The sequence below is a fragment of the Lathamus discolor genome, chromosome 2 (genome assembly GCF_037157495.1).
Source record: "Lathamus discolor isolate bLatDis1 chromosome 2, bLatDis1.hap1, whole genome shotgun sequence".
Lineage (NCBI taxonomy): Eukaryota > Metazoa > Chordata > Aves > Psittaciformes > Psittacidae > Lathamus > Lathamus discolor.
In genome coordinates, this window is record NC_088885.1 from 25,939,338 (window position 1) to 25,958,185 (window position 18,848).

At 45.4% G+C, this 18,848-nt stretch overlaps 1 protein-coding gene across 1 annotated transcript in view; it reads left to right on the forward strand.

Annotated features, from left to right (window-relative positions):
- The first annotated feature begins 2,115 nt into the window (after positions 1-2,115).
- NXPH1 (neurexophilin 1) overlaps positions 2,116-18,848 on the forward strand; it is a 145,741-nt gene continuing 129,008 nt past the window's right edge. The window contains exon 1 of the mRNA XM_065669214.1: positions 2,116-2,169. Within this exon, the coding sequence (XP_065525286.1) occupies positions 2,116-2,169 (54 nt within the window). The remainder of the gene's footprint in view (positions 2,170-18,848) is intronic.

The window sequence follows — 18,848 nt, forward strand, 5'->3', positions numbered from 1 at the left end:
GCTTTGCTACCGAGGCTGGGCATCTGCTAAGGGTACCCTGTGCTGTTGGCATCCTCCCCTTCGCCCTGTCCCAGTGTCACACTGGTAAGATAGGGTTTGGGGGATGGAATCGGACAGGAGAACCCTCACAGGACTCCTTGTAAAGAAGACGGAAAACAAGGTCGATGAGACCTTTTACTTTGCGTGACAGCTGGCGGGATTATCCGCAGCACAGGGCAGGGATGAGCGTTCAAGCTTCGCTCAGAGGGACTGTCCAGCTACAGGTTCCTGCTTGCAGGGAAGGAGCAACCGTTTAAACCCAGAGCTTGGCTCCCGCAACCGACACATAGCTCTGCTCCAAGATCCCGCCGCCTCGGTGCCTGGCTGGCGGGATCGCTGCCGCACGGGCTGAGCGCCACTGTCGTTGCACGGGACACCCCCGAGGGAGGCGGAAAAAAACTAAAATGAAAGGAAGGGGAGAGGGAAGAGCTGCTCTCCCAGGCTCCTTCCAGGCTGGGCAAACCACCGCCTTCCGCCCGCTGGCGGAGATGGAAAGGGGCTGTGCCCCTGGAGGCAGCGCGGGCAGCGCCGGCACCCCGGCGGAGGAAGGCAGCAGCACGGGCAGGACAAGCAGCCCGGGCAAGGCAGGCAGAGCGGGAAGGGCAGGCAGTGCGGGCAGCACAAGACAGCTCGCGCCGCCCGGGGAGGGCTCAAATTCATCACCCCGTTCAGAGGAGAGGATGGGACGCCGCTAAACTCCCCTTTCTCCCTCCTCCCTTCCCCCCTCGCCAGGCACGCTCCCCCTTTTCTCCCCCCTCCGCTGCTCTTTCTCTCTCCCCAAGCAGTGAGGCTCGGACAGTGCTCGGCTCCAGCGCTTTATTTTAAGATGATCGGCCAAGGTCTTTGCAGATAGATTTTATCCGAAGTTAAATAGCAGGCGCTCGTCGCTCCCTCGCCAATAAGTCATTTTTAATAGAGACAAATCGTCCTGGACGCCCCGGAGCGCCGGTGCCGCCGCTCCTGCCCGCGCCCCCCGCCGAAACGGAGCGGGCAGCCCTGGCAGCTCCCTCCTCCCGTAAGTGTCCTGCTTGGCGGAGCCGGAGCGCGGCCGTGTGCAGAGAAGGGGAGGCGAGAGGGGGGGAGAACCTGCCAGCAGCCCCGCCGCCCTGACAGTGCCTGCGCCGGATGCAGAGCGGCCGCGGGACACCTCGGTGCGGAGCACGGCGAGGAGATGCGCAGGGGCGACGGGCTGCGCCGCGGAGCTCAGCCCCTCTAGGCTTGCCCATGGAGCGCCCCGCGGAGCCCCGGCCGCCGTCGGACCCCCCACGCTGTACGTATCCCCGCCGCGCCTCCCCCGCGGCGGCGGGGCTGTCCGCGGGGCACGGAGGGGGGCTGGGGCCGGGGGTGGGGGTCCGCACCCGTCGGGGAACCCCGGAGTTCGGTCCCGGCCCTGGGCGAGGTGCGGCTTAAGAGGGGCGGAGGGAGGTGGGCACTTGTGGGGATAGGGAGAGCCCGCTCTGGCGTCCCGAGGCGAAGGGCTTCGCCTCGGCTGTTAGTGCCCGGGAGTATCCGCAGCCCCGATCCCAGCGCCTCCTTCTCCTTCTCCCACTCTCCGGCGCAGCTCCGCTCTCCAGAACGCTGCCAGGGCTCCGCTGCCAACAGGCGGCCGGCTGAAGCCCTGTCCCCGCCTGGGGCACGCAAGCAGGCAGGGCAGGGCAGGCAGGGCTGGTGGTGGCACCCCCGAGCCGTCCCATCCCGCACCGCAGGGCTCTCCCGCCTGGTAAAAGGACTGAGAGCCGGAGAGCGCTGCCTAAAGGCTCTCTGCAGCCAGCCCGGACCGTGCGATCACTTTGCTCTGACGCTGGATTAACTAGATTTTAATCGTTTTTTGTTTCCCCCACCCCCATCCACACACCCCATCTCCTCCTTCTCTCCCGCCCCCCCTTCCCTCCACACCTCTCTTCCCCCCTTGTCTCAAGCCTAACCTTGTCTTGTGGTCATGGGGTCTATAATTTCATTTTTGTCTAGGCTGGTGAGAGCTCTGCTTGTTCTGTAAAGTGGATGTCAGGTGGATCTATGTTCTGGAAGGAACAAAGAGGCAGCGAAGGCAGCGCGGGGGAAGTTTGAGCGGCGAGGATGCAGGCTGTGTACTGGTACGCGGTCCTTCTGCTGCAGCCCACCCTTTACCTGGTGAGTGTTCCCGGCCCCTCGCACTGGCTGGGGCGGGGGGACCTCGACGGGGAGGAGGGCACCAGCCTGGCCGAGAAACAGCAAACTCACGGCAACTGCGGCCGCCCCGCAGCCAGCTCAGCCCGTCCTCCCGGGGTCGGGCCGGGACAGGGACCGGGGCAGGGAGGCGCGGGGCTCGGCCAGGACCTCTCGGCGGGGCGTGGAGGAGGCAGACCCGTAACTTCTCCTCCGCCGGGAAGGGGCGCGCCATCCGGGCCGGGTTTCCCGGTGCCTCCTCCCGGGCTGGGTCCCCCAGTCCCTGCAGGGGGGCCCGCCCAGGCTGAAGGCTGGAAGCAGCTTCTTGCCCTCTGCTCTCTGCTGAGGGTGCCAGCATCTTCGGATGGAGCCCCCCTTTCATGTGCCACTGCGGGCGGCTCGGCACAAGCGCGCGGCGCAGGGCGACCGGCACAGCTTAGTGTACTCCGCTTGAAGTGTCATTGACTTTCGCAGCACATATCCTTTAAGATTACCGGGGGAACACGAGTAAACAGAGGCGTTATCTCCTTTAACACACACTTCATTCCCTCTACGACCGCAAGTAACAAAACCAAGGCGGGCTGCTTCTTTGCAGCCCGCGCCCTCGCTCGCCTGCCGTGCGTTACGTAGGCGACTTCTGGTCAGGGAGCTCGCCCCCGTGGCGGCGGGGGTCGGAAAAGCCCCTTTTCCGGGGGCGCTGCCGAGAGAAGCACCCTGGAGCCGTACCGGGAGGTGGCTGCTCCGCTCCGGCTCCGCGGCCTCCCGTCACTGCCTGCGTTGACGCTGCCACGCCACGTGGGGGCACTGCTGGGCAGTGCTGCGCGGCGGAGTGCAGGGCAGCCAATCCCGAGCGGGCCCGGGATGGGACGGGACAGGGGGGTGCAGGCGGAGGTGACGCTAGCTTTTTCCGCGCCCGCGCAGCGTCCAGGGCGGCAGCGCATCCCCGGGTCCTCGCCCGTCCCGTCCAGTCCCGTCCCTTCCCTCCCGACGTGTGTCCCGCTGGAGGCCCCTACGGTCGCCGGGCTGTGCCACCTCTGCCGCGGGCGCCTCTCCTCCCCGCGAATTTTATAGCCGGGGGCTGGGGGGGGGCTGAGCTGGAGATTGGGGTGGGGGGAGCAGGGAAAAAAAGTGCGAGGCAAATAATCTATCAAAAAGCCTGAGAGAGATCGATACGTCGTGTTAAATTTTAAATGTGTTTGCTGGCAGTTAAACCGCTCTCGACTCATTACAACAACAGTGTTGGATTTATTCTAATGCGCTGCAGTCTGAACAACAAGCGCATTAATTCTCCTTTAATTGTAAACTGGGAGCATTTGAAAACCATTCAGTGTGCAAATTATGCTGATTCAATTACCGTTTAGTTACAGACTTCATTACCTGAATGCTTTTTTTTTTTTTTTTTTTTTCCTGGTTGTGTTGTTTTCTGAGGGCTTGGCATTGCAGAATGAGATGTTCTTTCAGTTTCCCTCGAAACAATGCGAAATATGATGAAAAAGAGACAAAATAAGGAATAAAAGACAAGCTAGGGCGAAGGGATGCGTTCTTCGGCTGGACTGTGTCTTCTGCCAAAACACTCGGGGGGGAGGGGGGGGATCCAAAGGATTTCCTCGTCTAACCTGCTTTTCCTTTCTGAGTTGATACTTCCACGTTTGTGTCAAACTCTCCCCGTTCTCTGTATTTCGGGAGTGACTCTGAAAGTTTGCATTAGGCCGTCACCTGTAAATAAGCTGTTTATTAGCATCGAAGCATGAAGCTTGGATTAAAGCTTTAACACAGTGCCACAAACCAGCACGGCACAGCACTTTGGGCTGCCAACCCCTGTGCATGAGCCACTCTGTGTGGACCAGCGCGGTTTCAACTAGGAATTACATTTTCAGTACCCAGCCTATGAGGAGGGACAAATGAAACGGCAGTGCAACCAGCTTCCCATCGAGTTGTTTAAAATAATCCTTTCTGAGAGGGGCTACTATTATAGGGGAGAGGGACAACAGCCTGTTTCCCCTCTGCCTGAGCTGCGTGGTGTTCAGTTACTCATTTCCAGACACTCGTTGGCTTGTAATTTCTTTTCACCAAGCAAAACACTGCTCTCTTTTCTTTTTTATTTTATTTATTTATTTTTCCCACTGTTAAACCTCTTCCTAATGAAATAGAAGGGCGGGGGGAGGGGGGGGGGAGGGAAGAGTGCTCCTTCTCCCCCTTTTTAATAGAGCCATATGCCATCCGGCCTTATTTACACAAATTTATAGAGGTCAAGGCCAACCAGAAAGAGAAGGAATGTTGCTGGGGTAGAGGTGGTTAGTCCTGTTATGTTTATTGATAGGAACAGTAGCTGGCCTTTGAGAGATGTGTATTTTCTCCTTGTTTCGAACTGTGCAGTGTATTAAAAATGTTGCAGTGGAAGTGCATTTCCTTTGGCCTAAACGGATAACTTAGTACTTATTTGGTAGAATTAGGAGTTAACCTTTAAATGCTTGTAGTTATTTTCTTTCTAGACATTTAGAGAGCTGCAGAAAGTGTTCAGGCAGCTACACTCGGTCTCACCACGAGACTCCACTTCACTGCTGTTCTTTCAAAAGCATCTTAGTCTTATTCTAGTGGGTAATGTTTTCTTAACGAACAGGGCTGTGCCAAGGTCAAAATCGTCATTAAGGAAGCACGTAAATATTAAGAAAGAAAAAACCTCCTGGAGATCATAGACTCTTTTAGGTTTGAGCTCTGTTAAAGACAACGGGGTTTTACACCATTCCCTTAGTGGAAATCTCCTCGTTTAATTCCTGCTAGTTGCCGGTGGATTTCCAGTCTGACACCACAGGACAATAAAACGCCAGGCTGCTTCTTTCCATTTCTTCTTCTTTTTTTTTTTTTTTTTCTTTTTTTCTTTTTCTTTTTTTCACTTTTCCTGAGTGGAAGAAACACGCTATAGAAGCGACTACAAAACCCGTGGATTGCTGGCGAAGACGGCAAGGATCCTAACTAGTTATTTCTCACTAGCACAGGCCAAGCATGGCCCCAAAGGAGGAGGCAGGTCGCTTCCGTCCCGGCTGTTAAGGGGACCCTCTTTAGCGCGGAAGGCGGCCGGCAGGCAGGGGGCCGGCAACTCCCGGTGGCCACTGGAGCTCGCCCGGTCCTGCCGCTCTCCGGCCCCAGCCTGATCCTGCTCTTCCCCCACCCCCGGCCAAGCCAGGGCGCCGGGCGGCAGCGTGCCTTCCGGGTGCCGGATTTCACCCCCAGCTTGTCCCCAGGTTCTGTCTTCGCGTGCTCTAGGGGGGAAATTCCCGCACTGTTTTCCTGAGATCACACCGGCTTGAAGAAACTTCGGCTCCTTTACCTAGGTACTCCTTCCCCGAAGTGGCGGGTACGGGACTAAAACCGGTCGGAGTTTTGCGTTTCGTGTTGCTCGGGTAAGGATCCCTCCCCTCTGAGTCTCCCCGCCTTGTCGTCTTTTCCCAGCAAGGTGTTTCTTCTCCGGTGAGTTTGTAATATAGGATATACACCAGAGCCGGCTGGCAGAGCAGTTTAACTCCTTGTAGAACTTAAGCAGAGCTAGAGCAAATGGAGGGGTGATTTTCCTCCCCCCCGACGAGGGGTACGAGTGAGTTGTTTCGTGGGGGAAGCTGCCCTGCGCAGCGCTTTGCCCGAGCAGGAGAACCGAGGGCTCCCGACCGGAGCCTTGCTCTGCGGGGCCAGGGCTTCAGCGATGGTCAGGTTCCAGCTCGACAACCTCCTTCAGCGCCGGGATGGGAATTTTAAGGTCTGTTCCACACCGTCCCTGTAGTTTGGAGGCCTTCTGACAGCCGAGCGGAGCTTTCCTGCAAAATGTTGTGAATAAGAGAGGTTTAAAATTGTCCTCAGAGGTGGCACACTTGGCACGGTGTTTGCTGAGGGGGAGGAACAGGGGGTGAAGTGCTCCAGACTTTGTGTACATTTAATTTCGCTCCATGTCGCACTGTTTGCGGTGATTTCACCCCGGTTAATGAAAGCTATGGGGAACGCGAGGAGGTATCACGTGCCGGAGAAGATAAGTTGATTATATATCTTCTTCTTTCTTTTTAAAGATAGTTGCTGCTTGTGTCCTACTTTGTCATGGGAGGAACAAAACCCCTTTGTAGGCAGCGAAGATAAAAGAAAACAAAAAAAAAAAAAAAAAAAAAAAGAGAAGGAAGGCATTATCCTACCACAATCAGCACCCCCGGTATTTTCTCAGAGGCATTTTGTGCTGAAAGCAGTCGGGTATTGCTTTTCACCCCCCAAATAAGCGATTTCTTGCCTTTTTCAAATTGACGTCGGGGGGGGTGGTGGTGGGGAGAAAGGGCGGGGAAGGAGAAGAGAGCGCTTGGCGCGGAGGGGGTGAAGTGGCTTTCTGTGCGGGAGGGTTTAGGTAGCCTTGCGAAGATTCCGCTCCCTCTTTCTGGAGGAGTTTGAGAGAGGCTTCGCAGTGGTGTAGGTGGAGTAATTACTCTTTCGGAAGGCAAGGGACGGGGATGGCAACGGGCTCGGAGCTCCTGTAGGCGAAACAAACTTTTCTGCGCTCTGGTTTCTTTTTTGTTTCCTGTTACGTGGAAATTGGTGCATTCTTTTCCGGGCTTCCTTCCTTCTTAACCACCAGGGGCCTGAGCTAGGAGTTTAAGAAGGGGCTTCCCCCGCACTAAAAGTTCTTTTTCCTGATGCTTAGTACACACTACTTTAATTTCTTATATCACTGGAGAAAGCAGTCTGGAACAGATTTCGTCTTTTGGGGAGGCACCTGAATATAATCAATATCCCTGCCTCTCTTTGACTAGCCCAGTCTTCCAAGTCGGCACCTAGAGGTATCCATTTTAAGCTCTTTAATATTTCCCTGCATCTCTAAACAGCCATTTTAATTAACAAAAAGCCAATTTCCTAGCCTTCTTGGAAAATGCGGTGAAGCAGGTTAAGAAACCAATTGCTCGGAATAGCCAGCACTTGGAGTAAATGAATGTGTGAGCCATCCTTCCCTACCTAGGATTGGCTTCTGTTCTCCCGATTGGGTTTGTGTGAAGTTATGCTGTGATTTATCAGATAGTTTAACATCCAGCTAGCTCTTCTTGTAAGTCAGCATTAAACCACCTCCTGGGCTCTTTGTAAATACAGCTTTAGCATTTTTTTCATGCAGCAGATTGACATGTTGACGATCCTGTTTTAAGGAATGTGACAATAAAGTGGAAAACCGAAGGCTGGCAAGCACTTCATCAAGGATAAAAAGGTTCTGCTGTGAGGATGTCACTCAATTTATTGTGAAAGTCGAATGAATTACGTTTAATGAAAGTGCTCCCCAGATGAATATTACCAGCAATTTCCTGAGTTGGCTCTGTCAGATTGATATGAGGAAATGCCAACCCGTATCAAAAAAGATCTCCAATCTCAATTACTATGCAAGCTTTCGAAGAGCTTCTTTTTATTGATATGATATATATTGGCGGGTTCTCAATGCTGGGGAAACTGCTCTCTGTTCAACAGGACAGCATATTTCCTAGTTGATTGTTTAACCCTGCGTATTTCTGGCTGTTGTTTAAACTTCTGTGGGTGTCCTTCTTTTGGAGGAGTCCCTTTCTGTAACTTAGAGAGACCAAAGTTATGTGTCTGGTAGAGAGCAGGGGTGATGCTCGTTGCAGGAAGTTTGTTCAGCCTGGATGGGCAAAGCCGAAGGTCAAGAGAAATAACACAGCTGATACAATGGCGTCGAGTCCCCTCATTTTTTGGTGTATTTCTAGTAGACAATCCAGAGCACACTAATATTTGTTACCACAGCGATCCCAATATTCCCGCCCTTTCTTCCTCATTCCTTTAGGGCTTCTTTGGGCAAATTAGACATTCACTAAGAAGGGAGAGAAAAGCTCTTTTGTCCCCTCATCTACGTAAGAATTGACTTTGTGACAGGCTTTTCTGTTCCATTTTAACTACTGAGACACCGGTCGTTGTTAAGGAATACAGCTTCTCTTCCCACAATCCATCTTGATGGGCTTGTTTGTGATCAAAGGAGGGATTCAGTCAGCTTTCTTCTGCCACTTTCCCTTTCTCTTTAAATTTTTAAATCGAAGGGGAGAGAGAGACGCTATTGAAGGACAACAGGGAGATGCTCGGTACTGTGCAGCAGGACGGGGACATGAGCACCTTCACGTGTGGAGCTGTGCTCCCTGCATGCAGCATTAAAGAGGAAACAGAAGGAGCTTGTCGGGTTAGTTTGGGTTCCCATTTTTCTTTTCACTACTGGATGCGCTCCTAAAACTTTCTTCAGTGCACGATTAGTTTAAGTGTTTTTGTTCTTTTTTTTTTTTTTTTTTTAAGTGTGTTTTCTTCCCCCTCTGTCGGAGATGCTGCCTGTTTCGAGCCGCGGCGGGCCAGTGCAAGCGCTGCGGGGAGAGCGGACAAAGGCTTGCAGACGGGCTGGGACAACGCTGACTTCGAGGTGCCCCGCTCTGCTCCGGGCTGCTCCGCGCAGCCCGTCCCCGGCCCGGGGCTGCCGCTCGCCATTGGACCGCCGCCGGCAGCTCCGGCCGTGCAGCACCTTGGAGAGGTCCCGGTGAACGTGGGCGGGGAGCGCGGGCTGCAGCGCTAGCACAGCGAACAGCGCCCGGCCCTCCTGCGCCGCGGCTGCCGCTGCGCGCTGCCGGGGAGCCCGGCGACCCCCGCAGCCACTCTGTCACAGGCGCCCTCAGTGTTTCGGGTCACTGCTGCTCAGACCTCGCCCGCCACCCGCTCTGGACGTGGGGTTTGGCTTTCTGCATTAGTTTCCTGAAGGAAGAAGTAGACAGGTGGACCAGCACACCAATGTATTTACTGTTGCTGCTCACTGGATTTCTTTTAGAGGCAAAGAAGCTGCTTTATATTCTGAGGAAAAAAAAAAAAAAAAAGAAACCAAAAAACTGACCAGAGGAGCAATATATGAGTGTGTAGGGCAACAGGGATGGGATCTCTGATAGGACCTTGACAGGATGAATCTGGGGGTCAGGAAGGCTGTTTTGGTATGTTTGCGTTTGTCTCATTCTGTCCCAGAATTCTATCCCATCCTCTCTTTCTGGGGAGAGTCCCAAGACATCCGTGAGCATTGGAGTCAAAACGGCTGTGCAACACAGTTGATACTAAGACATGGAAGCAGAGCGTGATTAATTAATAATGATACTTCCTATCCTGAGGGTCATGGCAGGAGTTGCTCTCAGGCACAGTTGATGTCATTGGTATAGGGTAATGGTACTTTTGAGACACCTGTAAGGGGCAGGCAGATCTTGCTCCCTCCACATGCCTGTGTTCTGACAGCCAGTGCTCAGGGTATCTCTCAGATCCCTCCTTGCTTTCAAGAGGAAATAATACCAGACAAGTGCCTTCATCCCTGTAAATCCCCACGCACTATTGACAGAGCTGTCTTCTAGAGGTCTGATACCTGAAAAGCACTTGTCAATAAAACACTGACTTTTGGCAAGGCAGGTGTAAATGGATGACTGGTGGGGAGTCCTTCACTGAAGGAATGTGATGGGAATTGACTAGGCTGAGAGGAAAGCAACCCCCAATCCCCACCAACCCTGCAGACAAAAGCCATTTTTTCCTGGTCCGTATTCTCCCATGAATATCAGTAGTAACTGTGATGCATATTTTTTTTTCCCAGTCGCTATTCATGGTACCTGGAAATTGTATTGTCTGCTTCAGAGATACAGCTTTTATCTTCCAAATGCCATCCTCATTAATGTCAGTGTCTCACAGTCCAAGTAGTGACAAATGTCTCAGGGACGTTCATCTGCCTTGCACACTACATCCATCTCTCCAGGTACCCTGTCTTTTACTCTCCAAGGAGTAGTTTAGTAATATTTTCTTTCTTGTCCTCTCTGTCTGCTATGGAAAGATTTGTTCACTAGCTGGTCTCTGCCCTGTCTGTTCACGTTAGTTTTATCAGTGCCCTCTGAAGTATTACGTCTCCTGTTAATCTGTTTCATCACTTTGATGACAGGTTGACCAGCACATGTGAAGATAATCTGCTCTTTCCACATCTGCAGACTATGATGGGGAGAAATTAGGCTTTTTTTCTTGCATGATCATAGCGCCCTGTTGTACTCAAATCTCATTTTCTAGTACAGACTTGATGCAAAAAACTAAAGAATGAGGAGCCTGCTTGTTTCTTTGTGTGTGTAGCCTGGTTATTTCTTATTGCTGAACTTCTGGAAAACTGATAAGTAAAGTATGCCTATATATGCCTAAAGTATCCTTAAACTTGGGTGTTTAAGCTGGACAAGGTCTCTCTGGGCTCAGCAGAATCAGCAGCAGAGCTGATGATTGAAACAGTACCAGGAAAGAAGTGATCTAGCAGCCTCAGCTCTTGGAAATGCCTGTAATTAAAATATAATATATATGTATATAAATTGTATTATTTATTTAGAAAAAAAAAAAGTGAAAAGTCACATAAAATCTAATTAGTACAGCATTCCCAGTTGAAAAACAGAAGGTCCTACTTATCATCCTAGTTAGAACATCTGATACTTTGATCCAGAAATCCCTGGACTCAGTGTTTCTGCCTGATGCTACATACTGAATTCAGAAATAACATCAGTAACATGATAAATTATTACTGACTAACCCGTCTTAATGTCGTATTCTCCTCCTTGACTCCCCATGCATTATCTGGGAGTTAATTTTCAGATGGTGCAATATTTCCTGCAGCTGTCTGAGAGATGCATATAAGCCACTGAGTAAAAGGAAAAAGAAAAAAAGAAGACACTCCAGCCATGTACCAAGAGCACTCTTGTAAACCAAAGGCTCCTATACAGCAGATCCTATGGCCTGTTCCTGCAATGTTATACAAAATAGGATTCCTCTGTAAATTCATGTCTTACTTGTGCAAGGAGGATGTATTCTGTTTCCTGTGGAAGATTAAGTAGACCGTTTCCATCACTGAGAATTGCTTGCCATTATTCAGATGCCACTTCAAATTGAAAGTGTAATTGTCAGGTCTTAAAAAAATTGTAGCTAATGGAATTTCTGTTATGGATAGTTCAGGCCACCTGTACTGTAATACTTACTCTTACAGTCATTTTTATAAGCTATTCTTGATTGAACTTTGGAAAAATAATACTTCTGGTAGGCTATTTTGTCAACAAATGTTGTCATAGGCTTCAGGTATATAAAACTACTCATACAAAATTAATGGACTGCTTTTTATGTTTACAATCTCATCCATAGCATTTGAGGTCCTGTAAAGGAAGGTATGGACTTAAAATAATAATCATATTAAAGCTGTGTCCTCGTGGCTGCTGCACTGTCAATAGCAATATTGTAAAATATTAGTCATTTAAAATCAGAATGTTAGTGTGTAATTTGACTCAATTTCTGTTGTTGCTTTCTGCAGCTACTCTGTTACACACTGAGTTTTTTCTTAATGTTTATGTGGGGAATGCTTTGTGCCTTGAGAAGATTTTGTAAGCAATATTGCTAGGTAAAACATAGCAATGATACTGTAGCTTTATGGGTGACAATTGCTGAGTGAACAGATCTTAAAGAGGAGGGAAATAAGGAGGAGTACAAATACAGAGATGCAACATAAAAGATGTGCATAATAGTATAGCAAAGCCTTCACCATTAGAAAAGATGGGCTCCATCATGCTGCCTTCGTATGCGGTGGATATTACCTTAACAAGGCCCACAGTTTTATAGTCCTACTTATTTATTCTCCCTGCTTCCACAAACAATCCCATTTGCTTAATTGGCTTGCTTGCTGTAGATGGTAGCGTTGAACATGCTGGAAACAGAGGTGCAAGAGTATGACCCTTTAATTACACTGCTTTCTAATATCTGAAATAGGAGACATTGGGATTTTGATAGTTACTTGCACAAAGGATACCTTAACTTCAGCGGAGCCAGTTCTGTGAGCAGTCACTTGGAGTGAGAAAGGAACAACATTGTCTGACCCTTGGTAAGACAGTGGTCTGTGTGAATAATCTATGCCTTCAGCTTTCTTCTGCTGAATCAAGTGGTAGTACCTCTTGCTGTTTATCTCCTTCCTCTGTGAGCAGCTCTGCTGCCTCTATTAAAATTAGTTATTGCAATAACAAGCTATCCCAAAGAATTATAGATATATCAGTTTGTGTTTGCACCTTAAGTGCACAAAATATTTGCTAGTTAAAGCAGAGTATGAGCCTTAGAAAAGTTGTCGAGTGGATTAGCAGATTTTAATGTTATGGTTCAGTATTTCAATGTAATGCAACCCAAATGAATATGGAAATATGTGACTAAGTATGTAGGAGGAGGTAAAAGTGCTGCTTTTATTCTTCACAATTTATGGAATATTCTGAAATTGTGGGGTTGTAGCAGACACTTCAGAGTAGATGCCAATGGTTTGTAACTAATTTTTAGAAGCAAAACACAAGCTTAACACTTCAGTGTTAAGAAATTCACTCACATATGCTTCAGTGCTTTACTGAACTAGGATCATAAGAAAGCAAATGCAGTATGGTTTTTGCATTTCTGGTTTTAGGATATAAAATTTTCTTCTTCAATACCAGAAAAGATCACACATCTGTATCTTTATAAATGTTACAAAATAATATTTATGCCAAGAACTTGCTGAATTTACCTCTGGGCTACTTAGGATCTATTAAAATATTATGTTTATAAAGATGCATCTGTTGCTCCACACCCTAAATGTGTTTTCTCCATTATAGTTGGATAATAATTAATTTCATAATAAAAATGATCCATTAATTATTTTTTTTTTTTTCTGAATCTTTGCAATCATAATTTGTTCTGGCTACTGATTCAGCTTCTGAAGAAATAGTCTGCAAAATGTCATTATTTTTGAAATGAAACTAAAATTTATTTTTTCAAATAGGTTTGTTTTTTTTTTGGTGGATGTATATTTAAGTATCAGGCACCCCCAGAATCACAGAGAATTACAAAGAGATGCAAATGGTGGCATGTCTGAGAAGCCATGTGTGGCCTGTATGTAGTATTATATCTGTGCTCTACATTTGCAGTCTAACTGATACTGATGTACATTTTTTGCAGACCACTGCAGATTTTTTTTCCTTACAGAAGAAAAATGTACTTAAATAATGACCATGTAAGGCAAAAACCCTACCTTATTTACTCCTAGACAAGAAACTTGCATGTTGATTCAAGATCATTTAGATTCATAAGAACTTTGCCATTGATTTCTCTGGTCATAAAATGGTATCCTTAGCTTGGTAAATACTTCCACTTTTATAAGGAGGTTGGGAATACTATTTCAGTACATTTTAGGTTGAGTTGCTTTGTGTGAATTGCCTATTCATACCTAGCACCAGAAGAAAGAAGTAAGCATTTCTAATAAAGGTGAAAAAATATGTACAAATGGCTATGTGGAGTTCATAGCCTTTGCTATGAGCAAGTTAGTCTCCTGTGAAGTTAAGAAGAACTGAGTGGGCTCTATATGCTTTAATTTTTAACATATTTTTTTGACATTGTGGTTTGCTTCAGTATGTTTACCCAGAAGAATATTGTCCTGTCTTTAATCTGCCATGAGACCCTTCCTTTAGATCCAAGTCTATTTGTTCTCTGGCAGAATGGTTCAATGGCTACAGTACTCCTTCACCGAGAGTAATGACTACATGAATTTTCTCTCAGCTTTTGTGTTTTGTTTTATCCAAGCGGCACAGTGTTAGTGCCAGTTATCTATGTCTGGCGAAAAAACGGAATCTGTGCTGCCAGCCATTATAGGTGGGTGCTTTGATTTAGCTCAACAGGTGGAGCTGTGACTTTGCTAGCCTGTTGATGCAGGCTAAAATTCAGCTACCTGGCAGGTCGCTGACTCAATTATGCTTGTGTATTTCACATTCCCTAAACTTGCACCTACTTTTCCATTGCTTATGGAAAGTTTTTAACCTCCTGAGCAGGTGTAAAACACTTCATGTGATGAGAGGCATATGTGCTCATGTAGTCATAGGAAAAGTTGTTCATTGGTGGGAATGTAATGGTTCCACAGCTGCTATGGAAGCTGTTTTCTATCCCAGCTTTGCAAATTAGTGTAGATATATAGACTGAGACTAAAGCAGTATTTCTACATAGCCCTCCTTTAGTATGGTCCACCTGGCGTAATTGGTTGAAGATTAATCCCTGAATTCTAGGAATTTTCTGTCCCCTGCCTTTTTGTCAGGACCTCAAAGGCTGTAGAAATGTTTGGACTAATTCTCTCTTCAGCATGTTTAGAAAGGGCTAATTACCCTGGATTTATGTTAATAACTTCTGTAAAAATAGCAGACTCATTGTTTGTAAATCCTGTAATTCTCACTTCATAGACTACTTGCATCTCCTATGGGCCATGGTCCTTGTTACCTCTCCTTTCCTTGATTTAGCTGCAGCTGATCATGTGGTGGTTGGATTAACAGATGGAGGATCATTCTGTATTGGAACAACTATCACGGAAAAACAGGGGAGTGGCTTGAAATAAGCTGGGTTAATAGCATAAAGATCCACCTTTAAAAACTCTTGCTCTTCATAAGCTTTCAATTCTTCTGTATTCTCATCCTTTTATACTAATTTTTGAACACACACCTATGTAAAATTATTTTGTCTGATGAATATTTAGGGAAGGATTGTTTCTGTATAGATTTGTGTCTTCCTTGGTAAATCAGAGCTTCAAACATCATGCTAAATGTTTACTAATCACATCATAAGTGTTCCTAATACTACAGTTAGAGTGACCAAGTCAGCAGAACAAAGACAATACTAGCTGATGATTTAAAGTCATACCATCTCTAGTAAAGAAATAATCATGATTAGATGAAACAAAGAGCTCCTAAACAAATTCCAGAGTAGAATATGCTGAAAACATTCACTGAGTGCTTATGAATAAAAAAGGCAGTCAGAATGGGAGAGGCTATTTTATGAGCAGAAATGTAGGATAAATTAATCAAATTGTTTGCTGTTAATAATGGGACCAGCTACAGTCATATTCTAACTAGGGATGGAAAATCTACCCAACTGGAATTAAATTGATAAATTTATCCTAGTTTCCAACGCCTTCTGAGCATACATTTAGGAAGCAAAAGCTGTCCTAAAGATGGCCTGACTGAAAATGGACTCAATTATTTTTCTTAATTGAGATAGTTCTCTTTGACAATGGACGTAATTTTCAGGTTTCTTGAGGCATTAAATGCGTTACTGCTTAGGTAGAAAATTCTCAGCAGAAATACAAGTATAAAAGTAACCTCCAACGTTAATAAAAATGAACTTGAGTTTACGTTCTTTTGTTTGTTCTCAATATAAGTAAACATGATATGGGATTTTTTTTTTTTATTTAAAAAAAATCGTGTGTTTTGATCTGTTTAGTGCCTAAAGAATGTTTTCTATGTCCACCTCTACTTTTGCTAAAGGACTCATTGGGAATGGTAGAGAATGCATGTTGTTAGCTCTCATGCATGATGAAACAGGAGGTTCATCTTCAATGAAATCATGTTTGTCCTAAATCATGAATGAGTCACTGAAGTTGCATAGAAATAAGTACAGTAATCAAAAGGCAATCCCAGCACAAATTTCTTCTTGGAAATCAAAACAAAATCTCAAAGAAAATAGAATATGAATAAAGACTCATTCTGTCCCAATTGCTTTGCTTTCACAGTCTTTTCTCCTTCAATATCTTACTTCTGGAAGAGTCTGTCTCCTCTAAGCCTAGACCTCTATGTCATTCTTGGCTGCTTACGAATCATTTACACAGCATCTGACATTATTAGTGACTGAGTCAGTGTTACCCAAATCCTAAGATTCTGGCTTCAGTCACAAGCTTGGTTCAAGGCTGTACACATCATTTAGGGTTGTTTGGGCTTTTTTTTTATCTCATACGGTATTACTGCCATTGAGCACAGGAAAAAAACTTTGTAAATGTTCAGTGAAATGACTGTGCAGAAAGTTTCTCTTGAATGCGATATTCTTTAGTTTTCATCTTTGTTTTGTATCACAGCTTTTACCTTTAACCAGTTAACTACTTCATATTCAATTACTTCATAATTACTTCACATCAACCATGCTCTGACTTTCTTCAATGTGGTGGGTTCAGTTCATGGGAGACTGAATATCATCTTTGTACATTTTTCAGCATCCTCACTGTGTAGTACCTTTTCCATAACTGATGTAATTCAGAACATAGAAACATGATAACAAGATGCAGCTGAGCTCTAATCCCTGATAAATGACTGTACCTCACATCCAGCTATCAGAACAGAATTAGTATCAGCTGTGATAGTTAGACTCTGGATTATTTGTTAGCTTAAATGCCACCACTGCAGCCTAAAATACCATGACATCTCTAGTAATCATGCCCTTGATTCACAGGCGTACATGAAAGCAAAAAAATCCCAAAATAGGGCAGGGCTGACTATTGGGAAGTAGTTCCAGCTGGGTCTGTAACACTCTACACTTACGAACTATATGATAGGGTCATATGTCTGTTCTATTCTCCATTTAATTTCTTTTCCATTAGTATTTTTTTCATTAGATCAGGGTCTGAAGCCCTTGGTATGAATATAAGAGATTCAATTTCTTTCTCTGCTTCAAGACCATGAACCCAAAACTTCTGAGGTAATTGCTTTAACGACTCTCTAGTGGAATAACATGGGGAATTTTCTTTGTTTTGATTGCTCATTTTTATTCTGCTTAGTTTAATGCACTCAGGTAATCCTTCAGCCAGGAAACAGAGTCTTCCTATAGGTAAGCTTTAAGACATTTGTGGTTTAGAGTCTTTCCCTCTTGTTCTTTGGCCCTATGTATATGACTTTATTCATAGTAGAAGCACTAAAGGTTTTGAGAACCCTTAACAGAAAAAAAGCTTTATTCTGATGTGAAAGAAATTCTTAAACCAGAAAGTTAAAACTATGTTGCCTTGTCAACTCTATCCACTGGGCATATTAACAAGAGTAAAATAAGGTGCCTATTCCTTGGAGCAATTTATGCCTCAGAAATGTCAGAAAGTGGTTAAATTAATTCCTTGTTTTCGTTTGGTTGCTTAGTTTGGGTAGTTTAGTAGTTTCTGTGAATTATGCTTTTAGAAAACTTCTCCCAGGAGGGATATGTGGGTATCTAATTTTAAGTTACGAACTCTTAACGGGTCCTTGGGACAGAGAGAGTGAGCACTTCATTGAAGTAATTATAGGCACCTTCTGAATCTCTAGCCTGGAAGATCTTCCAAAATTGCTGATAGTAAGCATAAACAGTCTTTTGCTTTCCTTTTTTTAATCTGCTTGGTGGATGTCCTTTATTTTCACTTGGATTCAAGTGCAATTCTTGTCCTTACATTTAAACAAAACCCCTGTCAGTCTGTCACAGCACAGTTAATGAACTACTTCTAGAAGGCAGTTTATGTGCCTAAGATCATGAAAGCTTCTATTTTTACTTGAAAGCAATACTTATGGTTGTATACTTATGGAGCTGTGAGTGTATATTGTTAGCTTGAAACAAGTTACCAATTTGCAGGCTACTACCATCACTCCCCATCCATTATTTTTAAGCTTATAATTGGATTTGTTTAATGGTTTGTATCTATCACTCCCCATAAAAATCTATCCACTAACTATTGCATGCTCTCTTTGTCTAGCTGCCTCTTCATCCTCAGTGCACCAGCAGAAACTGGCAGTAAAAAGAGAGAATAACTTGGCTTCAGCATCTTTATTGGTTTAGGACATCAGGAGCAAGGATCGCAGGGATATTCTAGCTTGGTAGGTCTAGCTCTATGGGCTGAAGAACGCAAACTCTGTTTTGCAGAGTTGAAACATATATCGTTATTCCAGGCAAGTAGTTTCTGAGAGCTGAAGCATGCAAAGAATATTAATGATATTTTTAGCAGTAAAAGCTGAGGTGCTTCTAGGAAAAAGTAGTTAAGACTTGAGATTAAAACTACCCAGCAAAATAGACTGGCTTTGAATGGGCATTTCAGGAACTGTAAAAATTATATACCTGACAAAAAGGCTGCGCCATACTGTGTTTCAAAGGTTTTTCTTTCTCCAAAAAGGCAACATTAGGACTCCTCAAAGAAGAACCATATTTTTCAAAGCAAGGTATATTTTCCTGTAATCTTGTTCTCTAAACCATTTTGTGTTAAACTTTCCATAAAGGCTAGATAAATATTGAGGCAGATACCTTACAGGGAGAATTTTACTCCAAGTGTTTAGAATTCAACAAACTCACAAGCAACTAAAAAAAAAAAAGGTCTTAACATGGGAATTTTCAGGCAACCTTAATAATAGCCATTGCTACCAGAATAATCTATAATTTATAGACAGATGTTTCCTCCTAGGTGTTCTTTGTGACAGTACTTTCCAAAATGGTGTTATCCTATAAATACCTTTTGTGATTTCCTTTTCTTTTTTTTTTTTCTTTTCTTAAATGTTGCACTTCAGAGAAGCTTGAAGTGTTATATAGAATGCTTTGAAGAATGCAGTTACTGCTATTTATAATTTCTTTATAACACTGCCCACTCTATAGTGGTTGCAGACCAGACTTCTAGTAATAAGTTTTTCATCATGAGCTGTTTAGAAGGGGCAGAGAAAATGCTGCGATATAATGGACAGATTTATTTTATTTTAATTTTTTTAATTGAGAGTGGCAGAGAGACACATTTAGTATGTATAGAATGAAAAAAGCTGTTCTTAAAAGCACAGATTATATAAAATTATACATAGTTTTAATTGTTTTCT